Below are 18,068 nucleotides of genomic sequence, written 5' to 3'. Positions count from 1 at the left end.
GATATTTTCTGGTTCTAGGCCTGTGATTCTTAACCTCATTAAAAAATAGATTCCTTGGCCTCACTTCCAGACATTTTCAACCTGGTTGGTCTGGGGTGTGTGGCAGCATTCAAGTGCCACCCAGGTGAGTTTATTTTTTATTTTTCTGTTATTTTATTTTTTGTTTTTCTAAGAAAGGGTCTCACTCAGTCGCCCAGGCTGGGGTGCAGTGGCATGATCATGGCTCACTGCAGCCTTGACTTCCCAGGCTCAAGCAATTCTCCCACGTCAGCCTCCTGAGTAGCTGGTACTGCAGGCACACACCACCATGCCTGGCTATTTTGTTTGTGTGTGGAGACAGTGTCTCCGTAGGTTGCCTAGCCTGGTCTAGAACTTCTGGGCTCAGGGGGTTTAGAACGCCTGCCTCCCAAAGTGCTGGGATTATGAGAGTAAGCCATGAGCTGCAGTGCCCAGCCCCAGGTGAGTTTAATGTGCCACCAGCATTGAGCATCACTGCTCTTTGTTCTCTGTGGAACAAACATGCTTTAAGACAGAGGTTGAGATTTGCCTATGAGTGTGCACATGTGTATGAGTGTGATTGTGTAGGGGGATGGGGAGTGTCTGTACATAAACATGCCTGGGGGTGTAATGCCCAGCTGAGAGAGTGGAGGGAATTCACACTCTGTCTCATATTAATTCGGGAACGTGGGAGTAATGGAAACACATATGTCCATGTTGTCTTAATTAGTCCCCGCTGGTTGTTGTGTTCACATAGTCAAGAAGTGATGCCAAGTCTCTGGGATTCCAGACCATTTTTATTCTTTTTAATTAATTAATTAATTAATTTATTTTGAGATGCAGTTTCACCCTTTTTGCTCAGGCTGGAGTGCAATGACACAATCTCGACTCACTGCAACCTCTGCCTCCCGGGTTCAAGTGATTCTCCTGCCTCAGCCTCCCAGGTAGCTGGAATTACAGGCGCTCCACCACCCACACCTGGTTAATTTTGTATTTTTAGTAGAGATGGGGTTTCACTATGTTGGCCAGGCTGGTCTTGAACTCCTGACTTCAGGTGATCTGCCCGCCTCGGGCTCCCAAAGTGTTGGGATTATAGACATAAGCCACCATGCCCGGCCTCAGCCCATTTTAATTCTTATTGGCTTCATAGGAATGAAAACAGCAGGTAAGATGGCTTGGAATAATAACACCACCCAATACTCGCACACTAGAGAAAATTAATCTCAGTCTCACTTAGTATAATATCACTTAATCCTCACAAGGGTGAGGTTAATTTTCTCCATTTTAGAGATAGAAAACCTGAGACTCAGGAGAAAGTAAGTGAACTGTTTGAGAAGACACAACTAGAAAGTGGTGGCGGCCAATATTCTAACCCCAACCTTTGGATCTCTTTCCTCTGTTGACTTACCTCATGCACCTGCATTGACGCCACCAAACAACCTTTAGGTGACCTGGCACAAGGATGTGGGAGGAAGGGGGCATTCACTATCTCTGGGATTAAGAGTGAAGAGAATGGGGCTAGTCATGCTGATTTTCCCTTTGTACCCCATGGAGTGTCAAAACCTAAGACTGTGTTGCCTTGGAATGAAGGCCATTCAACTTGTTAATAGGAACAGAAGCAGGGTGCATGCCAGGAGGGACGTCAAGAGAGAGCAGATTCCAAGCAGGTCAGTTCTAGCCTCTGCTGCCACCTCGAACCTGAACAATTCAGCATCATTATTCTGAATTTTCTTCTTCCATTTTTTAAAGCCAGTGATACTGTCACCAAAAAAAGATAATCTTCAAAGTAGCCAGAAAGAAAGAGCAAAAGGCCGAGATATAAAAAGTCGATAGAACACAACAGAGCTGGCTGGGCATGGAGGCTCACTCCTGTAATCCCAGCACTTTGAGAGGTCAAGGTGGGAGGATCGCTTGAGTCCAGGAGTTCCAGACCAGCCTGGGCAACATGGCAAAACTCCATCTCTAAAAAAGCACAAAAATTAGTTGAATATGGTAGTGTTTGCCTGCAGTCCTAGCTACTCAGGAGGCTGAGGTAGGAGAATCACCTGAGCCCAGGAGGGTGAGGCTGCAGTGAGCCATGATCATGCCACTGCACTCTAGCCTGGGTGACAGTAAAACGCTGTCTCAAACAAAACAAAACAACAGCATACAACATAGCTATCAGGTTTGACCCATAGATTGAATAACTGCTTTAAAGATTCGGGCTCAAAATTTTCTTGAAGTTCTTAGATTCCTAAGTGATGGTTTAAGGACCACCAGTAATCACAATCGTGGGTTAGAATAGTGCTTCTCAAACTTTCAGGGAACATCAGAGTCACCTGGAGGACTTGTTAGCACACAGATTGCTGGGCTTCACCCCTAGAGGTTCTGATTCAGAAGGTCTGCAATAGCCAGAGAATTTGCACTTCTGACTAACTCTCAGGGATGCTGATCCTACTGGTTCGGGATTAGAGTAACAGTTCACTAGTGCTGTGATACACTGAAGCTAGAGAAAATCAGAAATACTCTCCAGGTCTTCACTTCTAAAGCTCACTCAGGCCCAATGTAAAGAAATTCTAAGAAATAAATCACCATTGGGGCATAGCCTAATTCTTTGTTCCACAAATTCAGGCCTTTCTAAAAGAGACCATTGCTGACGTTCTCATATATCCACATAATGGATCTAAATTCAGACTGATTCACAGAGAAATGAAACAGTGGAGGAAAATTCCAGATATGAAAGCATTTTATGGGGCCAAAACAAGTTCAGAAAAATATGAAAAAGCAAACTTAAGTTTTTAATATAGTTAGCATTCAGCTCATGAGTGAAAATCTTGTGCCAAAGTACCATAATCTAGTTTATGCTACATTTGCCCTTTAGGACATATATTAAAATTTTAGGGCAAGCCATATGGAGAGGTTTGTAAAATTATACACTGACAGGTAGGCAGTGTACCTTATTCCCAAAAGACTATAATGTTCACCTCTTAGAGCTAAAAGAGTAACAAGATCACCAATTTGCATGAAATGTATTTAACACTGAACATTTGCAACTCCTGAATAAAAGTAAATTAGTCTATTGAGGCTGGCTCATAAAAATCATCTTAGAGCTACAAAGTAATTCTGAGGTTTTACTCATAATAATGTTTGGAGCTTTCATAAGAAAGATTTGAAGACTTCAAATTAAAATATAATGAATAGGTCTAAGCTTTTCTCCACTAAACACTTGAAAATTAAGATGTACTAGAATGCAGTGAAGGCTTAGTTTTAGCCCTTCCTTCAACGGCTCTCCCTCCCTTTCCTCTTCTATTTCAAAGGGATCCTGTGTACAAGAAAGCCCGAGGAAATGCAGGGTATAAGGATCAAGTTGTTTATTATGAATGCCTATTCAACAAGCTAGATACCATAAAATAAGCGTATAATGAGTGAGGCCACTTCATAACTTCGTTACCTACTCATTCCATGAGCCTGACATCTTGAACTGGTGTTGGTGAATTGTGTGGATATCTAGAGGTCAGTTAAGTTAAAAAAAGACTCACAGAAGATTTGAACTTCTCTTCACCTGGTTATTGTAACCTACCTTGGAAGGCAGCAAGTGGACTGAGTTTTTGAATCAGACAAATCCTGTTTGAATTCCAGTCGCCCATGTGTAAAATGGGGATGCCAATGCCCACCTCACTCTACAGATGTGAAGATTAAATTGAGTAAATGCTACAAAATCCTGCGTACCATGCCTGAGATAAGACAAATGCTCACTACGTGTTAGTATTTTTCGCTTTCCTCTGATTTTGCTCTAAGCTGCAATGATTTGGGCCAAAGTTCAGTTCCTCTCATCATGACACAGCATTTTCTTTTAGCTAGCATACATTTCAATCAAGAGCATTTAAAATCATTGGTTTTAAACTGGTTTAAATTCATATGTACTCACTTTCTTTAAAAGCAATGTTAATTCATCACACCGTATTTCTTTTATTCTTACTGATAATAACTGATATTCTGGGTAGCCCTGGGGTCTATAGTAATATTTCTACTAATGAAGATTTATTCTAATGAAATATTTGATGCGAGAATCTTTGTAGCAGAAGTAGGAACAATAAACAAACAGAATATAGTTTCTCTTCTCATTCCTCAAGCTTGGTCACAGGCTCTGTCCTCCACTGGGGGTAAGAGGACATCTGAGTTTAGCCTAGGGTGAAGGCCCCATCGTGTCTCTTGCAGTGGTTCACTGCCCAGAGGCTCAGCACGTACCTGTGCTTTGACTAAGTAGCCTCTTGGCAACTCCTCAGTGACTAGTTAACAGCGACTATAACAGGAATCATTTCCTCAGAGGAAACCAGTGTCTTTTGGCATAGAACTTTATCTGAGATAATCATCTTTTTTAACTGGAGGGAGCCCAAGTAGTAATGGGGAGGCCCAGCCTGAACCAGTTACGTAATCCTGTCTGTGGAGAGGTGTCTCAGTGAGCTTGCCCTCAAGACCACTAGGAAAAGCTTATTTATACACAAATGTACATTCTTTCATATTTGGACAACTTTCTAAATTAGGGATGGAGAAGCCCATGAGTGGTGGTAAAAAAAGCCTGTGTCACTCACCTGCCCTGGTTGTTCACAGGCTGTCTGGTACCTCGCCTGCTGGCACAGTTCTTTGACCCGCTCGTACTTGGGCAAATGATTTGACTGTTGGATATTCTTGCTGGATTCTTCCTTCTTACGTAGAAATTTGCTTCGACAAAAAGGGAAAAGCTTCGTACATGAGAAGTGATCTGAATTACGGTCCCTAAGTCCTGCCCTTTTTTTTTCTCTGTCACATGACTCCACATTCTTTAAACAGCAAGAAACAGATGTTAATCTGTGTCTACAGGAGTTCAACATTTGATGGGTCCTTTATGAAAATGACAAGCTGGGTAGGATGAAGATGACAGGTCAGGAAAAGATTCATTCTTCCCAAAAGCATTAATTTCAAAATTTGGGCATACATGTTTCATTTTACATGCTCAAAGTTCCTTTTGTTAAAAAAATTATATAAATGTTGTCTCTCTCCTTATTTATGTACAGAGAAAAACAAGGCAATAGGCATTAATGAATCAAAAGGGAGAAACCCAGAAGTGACGATGGAAATAATTACAATGGCATATATTTATCTATTTAAAGCTAGGAAAGGCACATAAGGAAAAGAAGTAGGAAGTAGAAAGAAAGGTGCTGGGTAAGGCTTGGAGGCAGCTTAGAGAAGAACGTGGGGAGGATGGTAGAGAAACTCAATCTACTGGACTGATTAGAAACCAGCACTGAGAAATGCAACAGTAAATCTACACCCATGATAAAGGCGTTGGTCCAATCTTATGAGAATTTATTCTTTTTGGGGGATGTGGACTCATCATTCTCTTGCTGTTTTGGTATTTTAAAAGTTGATATATCATAATTATACATATTTTGGGGGTATGTGTGATATATAATGGGTAATGATCAAATCAAGATAATTGAGATATTCATCATCTCATTTTATCTTTTCCTTGTGTTGGGAATATTACAATTCTTTACTTGTAGTTATTTCAAAATATACTGTAAATTATTGTTAATGATAATGTCCCAACTATACTATCAAATACTATAACTTCTATCTAACTGTATTTTTGTACCAATTAACCAACTTGAGGGTTATTCTTTACAATTCTGATCCAGCAATAATTACTCTATTGGCCACCACAGAATAAGCAGCAAATCATTTAATCTTGTGACTAGGCTTACAAAATCTGCATGCTTAGTAAACAAAAATAAGGAGAAAAAAAAAATACCCAGCAGGGAGAGCTGCCCACTAGGACTGGTTCCCAGAAGCACCCCAGGAACCAATAATTACCCTCTTTCCACTAGGAATGTATCACGCCAAATTTTGGCCTTCTTGTTTGTTCGAAACCTGAAAGCAAAATGATAATATTTACTGTTGGCATCTGGACGTTTTTCCAAATGGATCTGTGCTAACAGCTTATTTAAAGAAACACCTCTCACTTCCCACAGACCACGACTGCATCTCCATCAATATGCTATTCACAAGCAGCTGAGGAATGCTCAACTTGGGGTGATCCTTGTGGGCAAGGTATATTCTGCCTCCATGTCTTCAGCTGCTGGATGGCTCTGGGCACCAGCTGGAGCTCAGTGTGTTTGGGGCTGGCTGAGAGGAGGAACAGTGACGCACCTGTTACCTGGCTTTTCTGGGTCCAGAAGTTTGAGGACAGACTTGCCGTCCACATCAGGAGGTGTGTCGAGCCCAGCGATATCCAGGATCGTGGGGGCCAAGTCAATGTTGAGAACGATCTGTGGGACTCTGTAAAGGGGCACACGGTGATGGCTGAGATCCAATGCCAGGGGAAGGTGGTACTTAGGGCTGCTTTTTCTACAATAGTGACTCATTGGCCTTCAACTCTTCTCACCCTCTCATCTGGTCTCCTAGGCATGGGTGGTTCCATGGCAAGGGTGGGTGTGTGATCACACCAATGGCACTGAGCAAGATTAACTGACTCTTGCCAGGTTCAGGCTGGAGAGATGCCTGCACCCCTGTGCTCTGACCACATCACCAGGCAAGATGCAGCCTGATACATGGTTTTTGCAGCAAGCATACTTTTGTTTAAAATCCAATAGTCCATAACTCTCCAGTTGAACAAGGGCCTTAAAATCAATATTTTTAAATAGGATGTACAGTTTTTACAGTTGAATTCAATCTATGCTACCTAGTCCTTAAAACATAAAGCCTTCTAGATATAGGTCTGACAATTCCCAGGGTATTTCTAATAATCTTAGGAGGCATAATAACATTCTTCAAAGAAACCTTTCTTACTTCAGTTGCCCTCTCTCCAGGACGTAGTGGGATGTGGCAGCACATGAGGTATATGGGGGAGATTCAGAACATCTGGGCTCTGGGCCCCACTGCCAGCACTTCCAGAATCAGGGATCTGAGGTGGGCACTGACACTGTCTGCCTAGCTTCACTGTTACATCAGGGGTCCAGGCTAGATGACTTTTAAGGGCCACTCCAGCTTCTGGATTCTACTTCTACTTTTTCTTTTAGTCTTCCCATAATTCTTTCATGGATGCAATCCCATTTTATTCAAAACATTCTGAGATGATTGGCAAGGCCATTTTATGATGGGAAAACAGAGATGCAAAGAGATGCAGTGACCTGCCTACAGTGACAGAAATAGCAGCCTAGTCCTTCAGCTCTTTTTCCTTTAAAAGAAAAGCCAGCGTTTAAAAATTTATCTTTTAAAAACATTTCTTTCGGAAAAATTTTAAAAGTTACACACTAAAAGGATGGCATCGGTTTTTATTTATTTAATTTTTTTAAATGACAGCGCATCTCTGATTCAAAGAAGGATGATGTCCCAGAAGATCACATCCTGTCTGTGCACACAGACCAAAAAGACATGGATTCCAGTCAATTTGAGAGAATTAGTCATTGATACAGTTATTTTTCCTTTCTCTTTAAGTAGTATACTTCAGCTAATTTAAGATGTGGCAGGGGGGAAAAGGTTTTCATCTTCTAAATTAACCAACCCACACACATCCTTTTTTGTTTGGGATGAAAGGAAACCGGATACTGAGACTGGTAATTGAATTATCTTAGACACACATGAGGTACGACAGTTGAATGCTGCAAACAGAGAAATACGTACATTGATCCTGGTTCTACACTTGGACCACGAATAAAAAAAGGCACACGAATATCAAAGTCATATGGCATGGATTTCCCCTTGACCAGTCCAAACTGTCCAATGTGGTAACCATGGTCAGCGGTGTAAATGATGTAAGTGTTCTCCAGCTCTCCCGTCTCCACGAGCATGTTATACAGCTGAAATACAGCACAGGAACAAGTCAGAATCAATTGTGCTGGTGTAAGATGATGCTCAATAATGTTGCCACGACTGCCCCCGAATATTTTTCCTGTTATTTTTAAAAGGCAAGAGTTGCTTTAATAACATTATGTATATTTTCTATTTGCTTACAATCTGGGAGGGAAAAGGTCCAATAGTAAAGTTGAAACGTAACTTTTTAGAATCTAGCACATTCTACTTACAGGCTTTTTGCTTGCTTGTTTGGTAAACAAAAACAAAAACACCCCACACAAAAACCTCTACCATCAAACTTTATAGGTTGTATTTTCAAAACCCATTGTTAAAGTTATCATCACATATCTAATTACCAAGGGTTAAAAACAGGCTGCTTCCGAGCCTGATCCAGTTAAATCCAGCCTGAGGCACATCTTGTTTGGCTTATACTATGTTTCAAAGTTCAGAAAATTTCAAATAATTTTTTTTGTGTTTCTGGCTTCTTTAAAAAAGTCAGAAGACCTGCTGATACTTGATCCACATTTCGACATGGCAAAATTTAGCTGGAGCTGAGTAATTGCTGTTGCTTTAGATGGGGCCCTTAACTCCAAGTTCAAGTTCACCACAAGCTCCATCATTCTTCATTGTCTTTGAGGATGGGGCCCTTGATCTATGCTGATTTGATTTTTCTCTCCTATTTTTTACTGGCTCCATAAGAAACCAACTCTGGAGAGGTAGATGGAATGAGGGCAAGATAGGGGAGGGATGATTCAGCCACTAAATACATATTCTCTCTCTTTCTTTCTCTCTCAACATGATGCTGGAAAATGAAGGGGAAAAAAACCAAACAGGATTGGCAAGAATGAGTCTACACCAAGGAAGCTGGGCCAAAAACTATCACTGAGGTAGGTTCATGTGCTTACCCTCTCCACAGAATCATCCACTGACATCAAGGTCTGGAGCCTTTTGCGCTGTAGAATGTTTGTAAATTCCATGTGGATGGGCAGCATTGGTCCTGTGTACTGCATAATCCAGTGTTTATCCATATTTGGTGCATAGTTATAACTAGGAGTTCTGCAAATATCCAGAAAGGAATCTTACTATATATTTCTTACTTAGTCTTTCAGGACTATATCTCGAGGTTGTGAAATAATCATTATGGAGAGATAATTGAGACACTGCTAAAACATCTTCCTCTTCCAACTATCTTCTGTTTGCATGTATAAGAAGATGAAGTCTTCACCACCCCAAACAGCAAATATCCTCTGAAGGTGTATATATTCAAACATATAAAACCATGACTGGCAGCTGAACATGTAATTAGAAGTTCATTTGGGTTCACTGAATAAAATGTGTAAGAAACGTATCAAGATGATGATGGTTATGTTACAAATCTGCAGATAAAATCTCAGTAAGGTACAAGGGAATATTCTCATGTGATGTTAACTCATAAAAATTTTATTGCTAATGAGGCTATTAAATGTAGTCACAAATATGTTATGTGGAATGATGAATCATCATTTCAACACATTTTTTCTCTTGAATACTTGAGAAGAGTATTTTATTGATTACTTACTTATCTAGTCTTTATGAGTTTTGTATATAGATACCATTACTTTAATTGGACTTGTGGGAATGATAACCAAGTCTACTTCTGCAATATACATGTTTACCAATAAAGCTATTCATTTAATAAACAAATCAATATAGGTGCAGGGAATAATTTCTATAAGCCACAAGGAAATAGTCCTATTGTTTCAGAATAGGTTAGTTCGAGTCTATATTTAATCTACCGCAGAGATCCACGTAGTATCCCATGTCTTCCACCGGGTACTGAAAAAAATATGTCACCTTCTCTTGATGTCTCACCCAACCCCCTCCACCATTAGATGCCGCCACCTCATGCTCTGGCATGGGCAGACAACATATCTATGCTACGGCAGTTCTCACCCCGAGAATTATCTGTTTATATTTGAACTCTTTAACAGACTATAATCCATTGGAATCTTCTTCTTCAATGTTATTAAGCACATAGAGGTTAATATTAAAAACTGAGTGAGAGTTTAACATTTGTTGGGTATCGTGCAAACCGTTTTATATACATTAACTCACCGAATTGTCTCAGCTGTTCTGTAAAATAGGTTTATGATTCCCCTTCTACAGCTGAGAAAATCAAGGCTTGGCAAAGTTAAGGAACTCCTCCAAATTAACAACATTAGTAAGTGGTAGAAACAGAACTGAATTCCAAAGCCCATTTGCTTTAACAAAATGAATGAGAAGGGAAGTGAGGGGTGCTTCCTACATCTGAGATTGCTTTTAATATGAACCACAGCTTTACAAATAGGCAGCCTCACAGAATGAGCAACAGTTTATGTGACCGAGAAATCTGATTCCCAGTCTCTGTCTGAGGAGGATCCCATCAGTGAAATGTTGTGGATAATGACAGCTGAATGTGATCCCATGCCATTATTTGTATTATAAAACTAGGGAAAGAATCAGTCACTGTGAGCTTATTGATTTCAGGAGTTTTGACCGAGTCCTCCCCTGGTTCTGTGGTGGTGTGGGTTTCCCATGGGGAAAGCCTGGAGTTTCTGAGATTCATGGTGATACGCTGGGACACTGCCTTGCACACTGGATCATATAAATGCCACCGGCTATTATACATGCTCTTCTGCTGGTGGATTTGCAGAACCTCTCTTTTGATAGTAGAAAACGCTGGTTTGGGATCCCTGGCCTTCTTGGTTGCCAAAGTTACCCTGGTGACCAGGATGGGTGCTGGTTACCCAGTAGAAGCACAGCAGCACAAATAATATAACATTGAGCTCAGAAGACACTGTCTCTAAAAGTGTCTCAGTTATGCTCAGAAGTGTAAGTAACTCATGTTTAAAGAAAGAGACGAGATTTAGAGTGGAAAAGAGGGTGTGGCTCAAATGTGCTCATCTGTAAACGGGTTAATAGCACTTTTCTTAAACAGCTGTTTTGGGCCAGGCGTGGTGGCTCATGCCTGTAATCCCAGCATTTTGGAAGGCCCAGGCGGATGAATCACCTGAGGTCAGGAGTTCAAGATTAGCCTGGCCAACATGGCTAAACCCCGTCTCTACTAAAAATACAAAAATTAGCCGGGCATGGTGGCAGGCGCCTGTAATCCCAGCTACTCAGGAGGTTGAGGCAGGAGACTCTCTTGAACCGGAGAGGTGGAGGGTGCAGTGAGCCCAGATCGCGCCATTACACTCTAGCCTGGGTGACAGAGGGAGACTCTATCTCAAAAAACCACCACCAACAACAACAAAAAACAAAAAACAAACCCAAAGCTGTTTTGAGGAACAACCAGCATATATACATAGCACTTAAAATGCCTAGAACAGAGGCACATGAATTTCCTCCATGAGCCAATAAACAAGCAACTCCCATGTAATTATCTGGGTTGGAAAAAAATCCATAGTATTCCAAAACAAACTCTTCAGGTATGACCTGTCATTCTTTTTTTTTTTTTTTTTTTTTGAGACGGAGTCTCGCTCTGTCACCCAGGCTGGAGTGCAGTGGCGGGATCTCAGCTCACTGCAAGCTCCGCCTCCCGGGTTTACGCCATTCTCTGGCCTCAGCCTCCCGAGTAGCTGGGACTACAGGCGCCCGCCACCTCGCCCGGCTAGTTTTTTGTATTTTTTAGTAGAGACGGGGTTTCACCGTGTTAGCCAGGATGGTCTCGATCTCCTGACCTAGTGATCCACCCGTCTCGGCCTCCCAAAGTGCTGGGATTACAGGCTTGAGCCACCGCGCCCGGCCTGACCTGTCATTCTTAAGATAAACTTTCAATATAAACTTTCTCCTGCCTACCAAAGTAAATGATTCATGAACCAAATGGTCCCATTTTTTTTCTTTGGTCTGAAAGAGTTCTTCATATCCAAAAATAAACCACAGTCATAAGGGAAGTGGGGAGGGACTTAAGCCCATGTCTCTTATTCTTCATGCAGCATGTTGCGTTACAAACAGGATTAGATTAAGAGGTTGAGGAGGAGGAGACAGGGGCTTCTAAATTCCCTCAAAAAGGGTTTTTCGCCCATGGGGGTAGTTCGAGGTCAGAGAAATATAGAGAGTTGGTCGTGAAAGGCCCCTAACCATTTACTGATACGTGCCCTGAAAAAGAATACAGCTATAACAGATTACACAGGGTTTCTTTATAATACCTAAACATCCTCTACTTATTGCCTTTGATGTTGGGTTGGGTTAATTTAAAAATAAATCTAGTTGACTTTTTTAAAACCACAAAACCTCAACACAAATAAAAATTACAATAGGGAACTGAAACGCAGGCCCACAGTGGGCAAATTATATCTTCCACCAGTTACCTTGGTGTGCTTGGCATAGCTCCACCCCACTTGGAGGAACAGGGAAGCTTGCAGCAAATTACAAGCCTCAAATTGGACTCCCGGATTTACAGAATGACATATGTTAAATCTGGCTTATATTAAAAGGGAAAGTTCAGGGACTGATGTCAAAGCTGTCCTCCCCTGCCCGCCCCCCTTATTTTTCTTAATTTCTCGATATGGGAGATGACCCCCAGCTCTGGGGATGAGGTCCCAGGTGGGATCTCAGCAGGCAGCAGGGACAGAGTGTACACGTGCCTTTTAAAGGAAGACAGACTGCCACTGCTTCCCACAGAACAGCAGCTGTTCAAGGACCCGCAGGTGGAAGGTCGGGGGTCACTGGAATTGACAATGTTGTTGAAAAGTGATCTTTTGCCAAAGGCCTGTGGTTGCCCCCTGCTGAGGTCTGCCAAATTCCTCGAAGATGCGGCCTTCTGTTCCCCAGTGATAATGAAAGCTTGCTTCCCTAAGGATTGCCTTCAAATTATTCAAACAGGGCCTGGAGCTGTCAGCTGGAACACAAGCCACTGAAAAAAGCAGGTAACCGTTTTTGGGAGAAATGGAAAACCACATATTGAGTTATTCCAGAATGTTTTGGAATTAGACTCAAATATTCATCCCAGCTCTGTTCCTTAATAGTATGTGATCCTGGACAGCTTTTTGTCTAAGTCTCAGTTCCCTCATCTATATAATGGGGATAACAACTTTAAAGAGTTCTTGTGAGGGTTAGGAGATTTCTGTGACTCTAGAGAGCAAATTCTGGGACCATATCACACCCATTCTCATAGGTAGCTGGAAAAGAGCTTATCCCTTAATAGCTCATTTGATTGCTGCAGCAACTGCGAGGACTCAGCAGGGCACATTAGTCCCATGTTACAAATGAGGAAGTAAAGTACACCGAGGTGGCTCAGAAATAATGCACCGGGATAGCTCTCCATCAGTGCCCCTCCTACAACACCACACGGGCCACAGTCTTGAACCAGAAGCCCCACAAAGTGCCTCAAAAATCTCACTCATTATAAGGAAAATTGATATATCCATTTCTTCCTATCAAAAGTAAGTCCTAAAATCTTAGCATTCATCCTGATTTACAATACCACCTGCTTCTGCTTTCCCATCAGGTATCTTCCCATCAGTTCCTGGGAAAACTTTTGTTGCAAATACAGAATAAAGCCTGGCTCTTCTAGGCACACTGGCTGCATCCATGAAAAGGTAGATAACACAATACTGGTTATTAAAATTGAGAGGACTAAAGACAAGACTATCATTTTCAAATTTCCATTGCTTTCTTAAAAAAAAATTCTGTGTTGGAGGTAGAGTCACACATGCCTAACCTGGGAAGACCTTTCTCTTGCCTGTTAGATAAGGGCTTCACCCAGTACTGTACACTCCAGACCTTATCCTTCCAAGAAAACATCCCTGTAATCCTCCATAGACTATTCCCATACATAAAAGTTTAACTTTTCCCAGCGAGGCCTCCCTGCATATTGTTTTCCTGTAGTCACTGCTCGTTTGGATTTATTGCTCAGTATGCTGGATCATGGATACTTGAGTCCACTGTACTTGTAAGCTCAACCTTCACCATCATGCCAATTCTCCTGGCTGTTTGATTTTCTTTCTGGTATTGCTTATTGACATGACAGAAATAAGAATTCTGAAAATCAATAATGTTACCTTTTTTTTTTTTTTTGACAGGTGAGTATTTTAGGAGAATTATTCTTACTAGCAAAGAAAGAGTTTCAAGAGATGCATGTTTTGTATATTAAATTTACACCTGGGGAATGGCAAGAACTTAGGAGTTCATTTTTAATGCTGATGGCCTTTGGTGTCACCCCAGTGAAAATGAATATATTTCTAGTGTTTTATATCTGAACATGTGTTTTCTTCATTTATTTAGTCTCAAACAAACAAACAAACAAAAAGCCCTAATGATCTAACCCTTAAAGGTCACTGGTAGCAGAACCGTCATTCTCTTAGAAATGAAATAAGACTTCAATTCCCAGAATAAGCCAGTGATACAGATGTAAGGCACACATTCAAAGCATTAAATTGGAAATTCTATACTTAATCTTCAAGCTGCACCATCTCAGTTTTCACTAAAACTGAACTTACTTAATTGACTTTGTGGAGATATTCCCCACCTGAGTTCAAATATCTGTAGATATGTAACATTTGAACATACGCAGGATAATACCAAATGATCTTGATTGGAGGTATATAAGAAAAATAATTCAGAGTCTTTTAATGAAGCTATAAATATCAGTTAGAATTGTGCAGATGCATGGAACTGTTTATAGCTCTAATCTGAATTGTGACTGTGATGTGAACTGAGTAAGTCTGGGGGAGTGAGAAGATCACCTGGGGCCAAGAGAATTGAGTTTCAGCTCTAGTTTTGTCCCTAAATACTCATGTGACCTTCACAAAACCATCTGGGCCTTCATTTAAAGAACATAGACTTTGGGTTTTTGTTTTTTAATCTAAAAAACTGGAATTATATTATCTCTGAGTGTCTTTTAAATTCATGAAACCAACTGTTTAAATATTTTGATACTATTTTAAAAATGTTTTCATGTCAGCTATTTAATGAGGTGAACATATTTGTTCATTTGCTAAGCAACAATGAATTGTGCAACTCCTTTGTCGGAAGGCATGTTCACCAGGCACTGGGAGGTAAAGAGATGAAGCATTTTGTCCCTGTCTTCAGAACAAAGCTACCTGCAAAATTCCAGGGCATCATTCACCTGATATGTTATTTGAATGCCCCCTGGAGTTGTGCAACTTGACTTCAGGGATCTCAGTAAAAAAGCAACACCAACGCTGACAGTATAATTAGTAAATGATCCACCCAGAGAAGAATGAGCTAGAAACAGAGAAAAGGGAGCAATGAGTTCTGCCCAAATCACATTTTTCTTTTTTTTTTTTTTGTAGAATTTAAACTTTTCTCATTTTCAAAAGCACGTCCTTTCATGTATTTGTGGAAAGAGGTATGAATGTGCAAATTCTTTTAAGGCAAGACATTTCTTTTCAGCTTTAGATAACAAAGGTGTTTCAAAACCTTTGTCCTGTGGCTTGCACAGAGGGAGTTTTCCCTTTGACATCTATGTTTATTCAAAAGCTCTACCTTCACAACAACTCTTGCAAATTAGTGCACACGGACTGTTCTACCAAGGGTTTAGATTTCACTTGAACTTGTGTATTTGTGTGTGTGTGAGTGTACATGCACACACACACAGTCACACACATTTATAGGTATGGGAAGAAAGAACTGTTAAATTGGAATAACAGGCCAGGTGTGCTGGCTCATGCCTGCAATCCCAGCACTTTGGGAGGCGGAGGCGGGCGGATCACCTGAGGTCGGGAGTTCAAGACCAGCCCGACCTACAAGGAGAAAACCCGTTTCTACTAAAAATACAAGATTAGGCCGAGCGTGGTGGTGCATGCCTGTAATTCCAGCTACTCGGGAGGCTGAGGCAGGAGAACGGTTTGAACCCGGGAGGCAGAGGTTGTGGTGAGCCGAGATCATGCCGTTGCACTCCAGCCTATGCAACAAGAGTGAAACTCCATCTCAAAAAAAAAAAAAAGAAAAAAGAAATTGGAATAACAACAACAACAAATTTTCAAAGTTGACAGGGGCATAGTTCGTAGAAGGGTGATAAGGAGGTCCCTTAGTTTCCTATAGAATCACCGGGGAGGTAAGTGGCATCTCCTTCCCTGTCACGGCTTTTGTCCACAGGTGTGTATCATGACATCACTGAGGCGGGGAGAGAGAAGTACATTAAAGCAGGGGTGAAGGAATTGCATCCCTATGGAGGTTCTGGGGAAGTAAGTTACTGAAAAGTAGAGTAGAGTCTTAGCCAGAGTGCAGGGCTTTCTAGTAATAGGATTATTATGTGTGTTATTATGACGGAGGCTTCCTCAGATTTCTCAGTGGCTATGAGTAGCTGAGTTACCATTTGATTAAACTGTTTTCCCTGTCAACAAGTGGTCGATAATCCCCTTTCACTCTTTCTTGGTAAGCATAAGCTCTACCATCAATTTGTAAAGCTAACAGGCCAATAGCGAACTGGCTTCCTCTCTTTGTTGGGAAAGGCAAACACCTTGGAAAGATGATACATTCGCCCCAGTTCTGAGAGGATCAGATAGTTAAAACCCGATGCCAGATGAAAGCGATCCGAATGATGCCTGACCACCAAGGAAGAAGACCAAAAGGAAAGTGTTCACGTTACTTGCATCCCTGCAACTGGGGAGAACCTACGGTTTCTTGCGCAGTGTTCACAGGGCCTGCCAAATATTTCTGCAAAGTACTTAACTTCTTGCATCCCTTTGCCTGAATGTGTTGCTAATGTTTTCGCTAAGGAAGCTGGTCATTGAGTAGCTCCATGCACTACCGTCGGCAGCTTGTCTTCAATTTGTCTCACTCCTTTTGTCTGAAGACTGAACTCTGAACCTGTGCACATGCTCACTCCTTCCAGCCCCTTCCTCCAGCAGCAACCAGGGACACCTTTACAGCAAAGATGCCAGGAATTCAAGGCTTTCAGGGTATGCAGGAGATCACAGTCTAGGTGCACAAAACCCAAGGATTAGCAGCAAAGAGAAGCTGAATCCCTCAACCAACCATATGAATTTTCATTTCCTGTGGCTAAGGGAGTTCTCCAAACTGGCACTTACCCATAGCACATACTTGCACCTGGAAAAGATAACACAGTCCAGATTGGTCCTTATCCTGTCTATTGCATTGGAATGGGCAGGTGTGAGAGGCTCATCACAATGTGAGTCTTAGCTTGTCAAGAGGTATGTCATGTCACAATGGACAAGCATCAAGTTGTCATTTCTCTCACTGCTTCCCCTAAACCTTAAGTTGAGCTATATGAAATTGCCCTTTTGTAGGTCAAGAATGATAGAATGTTGGTAGTTTCTCAATAGAAAGCATCAATAAGAATTGACACTTATGAAGTGGCTTCTATGTCCCAGGCTGTATGTGGGGACTTTACCTACATTGCCTCTCTTAATTTCTCTTCATGACATCACATCAAGGTGCTAGTATTATCTCCATTTTACAGATGAGACCGTGGAGGTTTCCAGAGATTAAAGAAAGCACCCATAGACTTAGTGAGAGCAGCTGAGACAGGAAGGCAGGCTTGTTAGCCTCTAAGGCCACACTCTGCCCTGTGTAGATTTTACTTTACAGAATCACTAAATAAGGGCAATAGATGGTTCATTTGAACTAAAAAGGAACTACTGAATCTATTTGCACGTGGAAATGACTGAGCCACCTCCTATTTTGTTACTACCCAACCTCCAGTGACTCTCTGCTTGCAGTTACATACAAACTCACTGACATCCTCAATATTCTGCAACAGTTTCCCTTTGCAGCATTGTTCCTCAGTGCTGCTTTCTTTGTAGTCAATTCTGCAGTTTCTAGGACACATCTTAGATTGCATCCCTTACACAGTGACCGCATGTCCTTGCCATATTCTCTTCCTGAAACCCAATCTCTATACAATCATCTGCAGAAATTTTACCCATCCTTGAGGCCCACTTTGAAAGTCGTGGTCCATGAGTTTTCCTGGTTTCCCTTGAAGATATGAATGCTTCTCCCTCCCCACTCCGCAGCCCTGCCAATGTCTGCTCTGTGCTTGTCACTTCTGGCCCTATTGGTGATATCGCCATTGGGACACTTGCCCATCCTGCCCCTAGAGCAGAGGTTGGGGCAAAGTCACTTTATCAAGGCTAAGATAGTATTTACAGTCTGTATGGCATCTGACACAACTACTCAACTTGGTTGTTGTATTGTGAAAGCAGCCACAGACAATACATAAATGAATGAGCGTGACTGTGTGCCAATAACATTTTATTAACAAAAACTGGTGGCAAGCTAGGTTTGGACTGTGAGTATCAGTGTGCCAACCCCTG

The 18,068-nt window shown here is 41.6% G+C and overlaps 1 protein-coding gene across 7 annotated transcripts in view; it reads right to left on the bottom strand.

Annotated features, from left to right (window-relative positions):
- Positions 1-18,068, bottom strand: part of SULF1 (sulfatase 1) — a 193,755-nt gene that overhangs the window by 48,965 nt on the left and 126,722 nt on the right. For all 7 annotated transcript variants that reach the window (XM_015145538.3, XM_077943760.1, XM_077943758.1 and 4 more), the window contains exons 8-12: positions 8,715-8,865; positions 7,639-7,814; positions 6,166-6,294; positions 5,830-5,886; positions 4,569-4,698 (exon numbers count right to left, since the gene is read on the bottom strand). In XM_015145538.3, the coding sequence (XP_015001024.1) occupies positions 4,569-4,698; positions 5,830-5,886; positions 6,166-6,294; positions 7,639-7,814; positions 8,715-8,865 (643 nt within the window). The remainder of the gene's footprint in view (positions 1-4,568; positions 4,699-5,829; positions 5,887-6,165; positions 6,295-7,638; positions 7,815-8,714; positions 8,866-18,068) is intronic.

Source organism: Macaca mulatta, chromosome 8, assembly GCF_049350105.2.
Source record: "Macaca mulatta isolate MMU2019108-1 chromosome 8, T2T-MMU8v2.0, whole genome shotgun sequence".
Taxonomy (NCBI): domain Eukaryota; kingdom Metazoa; phylum Chordata; class Mammalia; order Primates; family Cercopithecidae; genus Macaca; species Macaca mulatta.
This window is presented reverse-complemented; position numbering and strand designations above follow the sequence as displayed.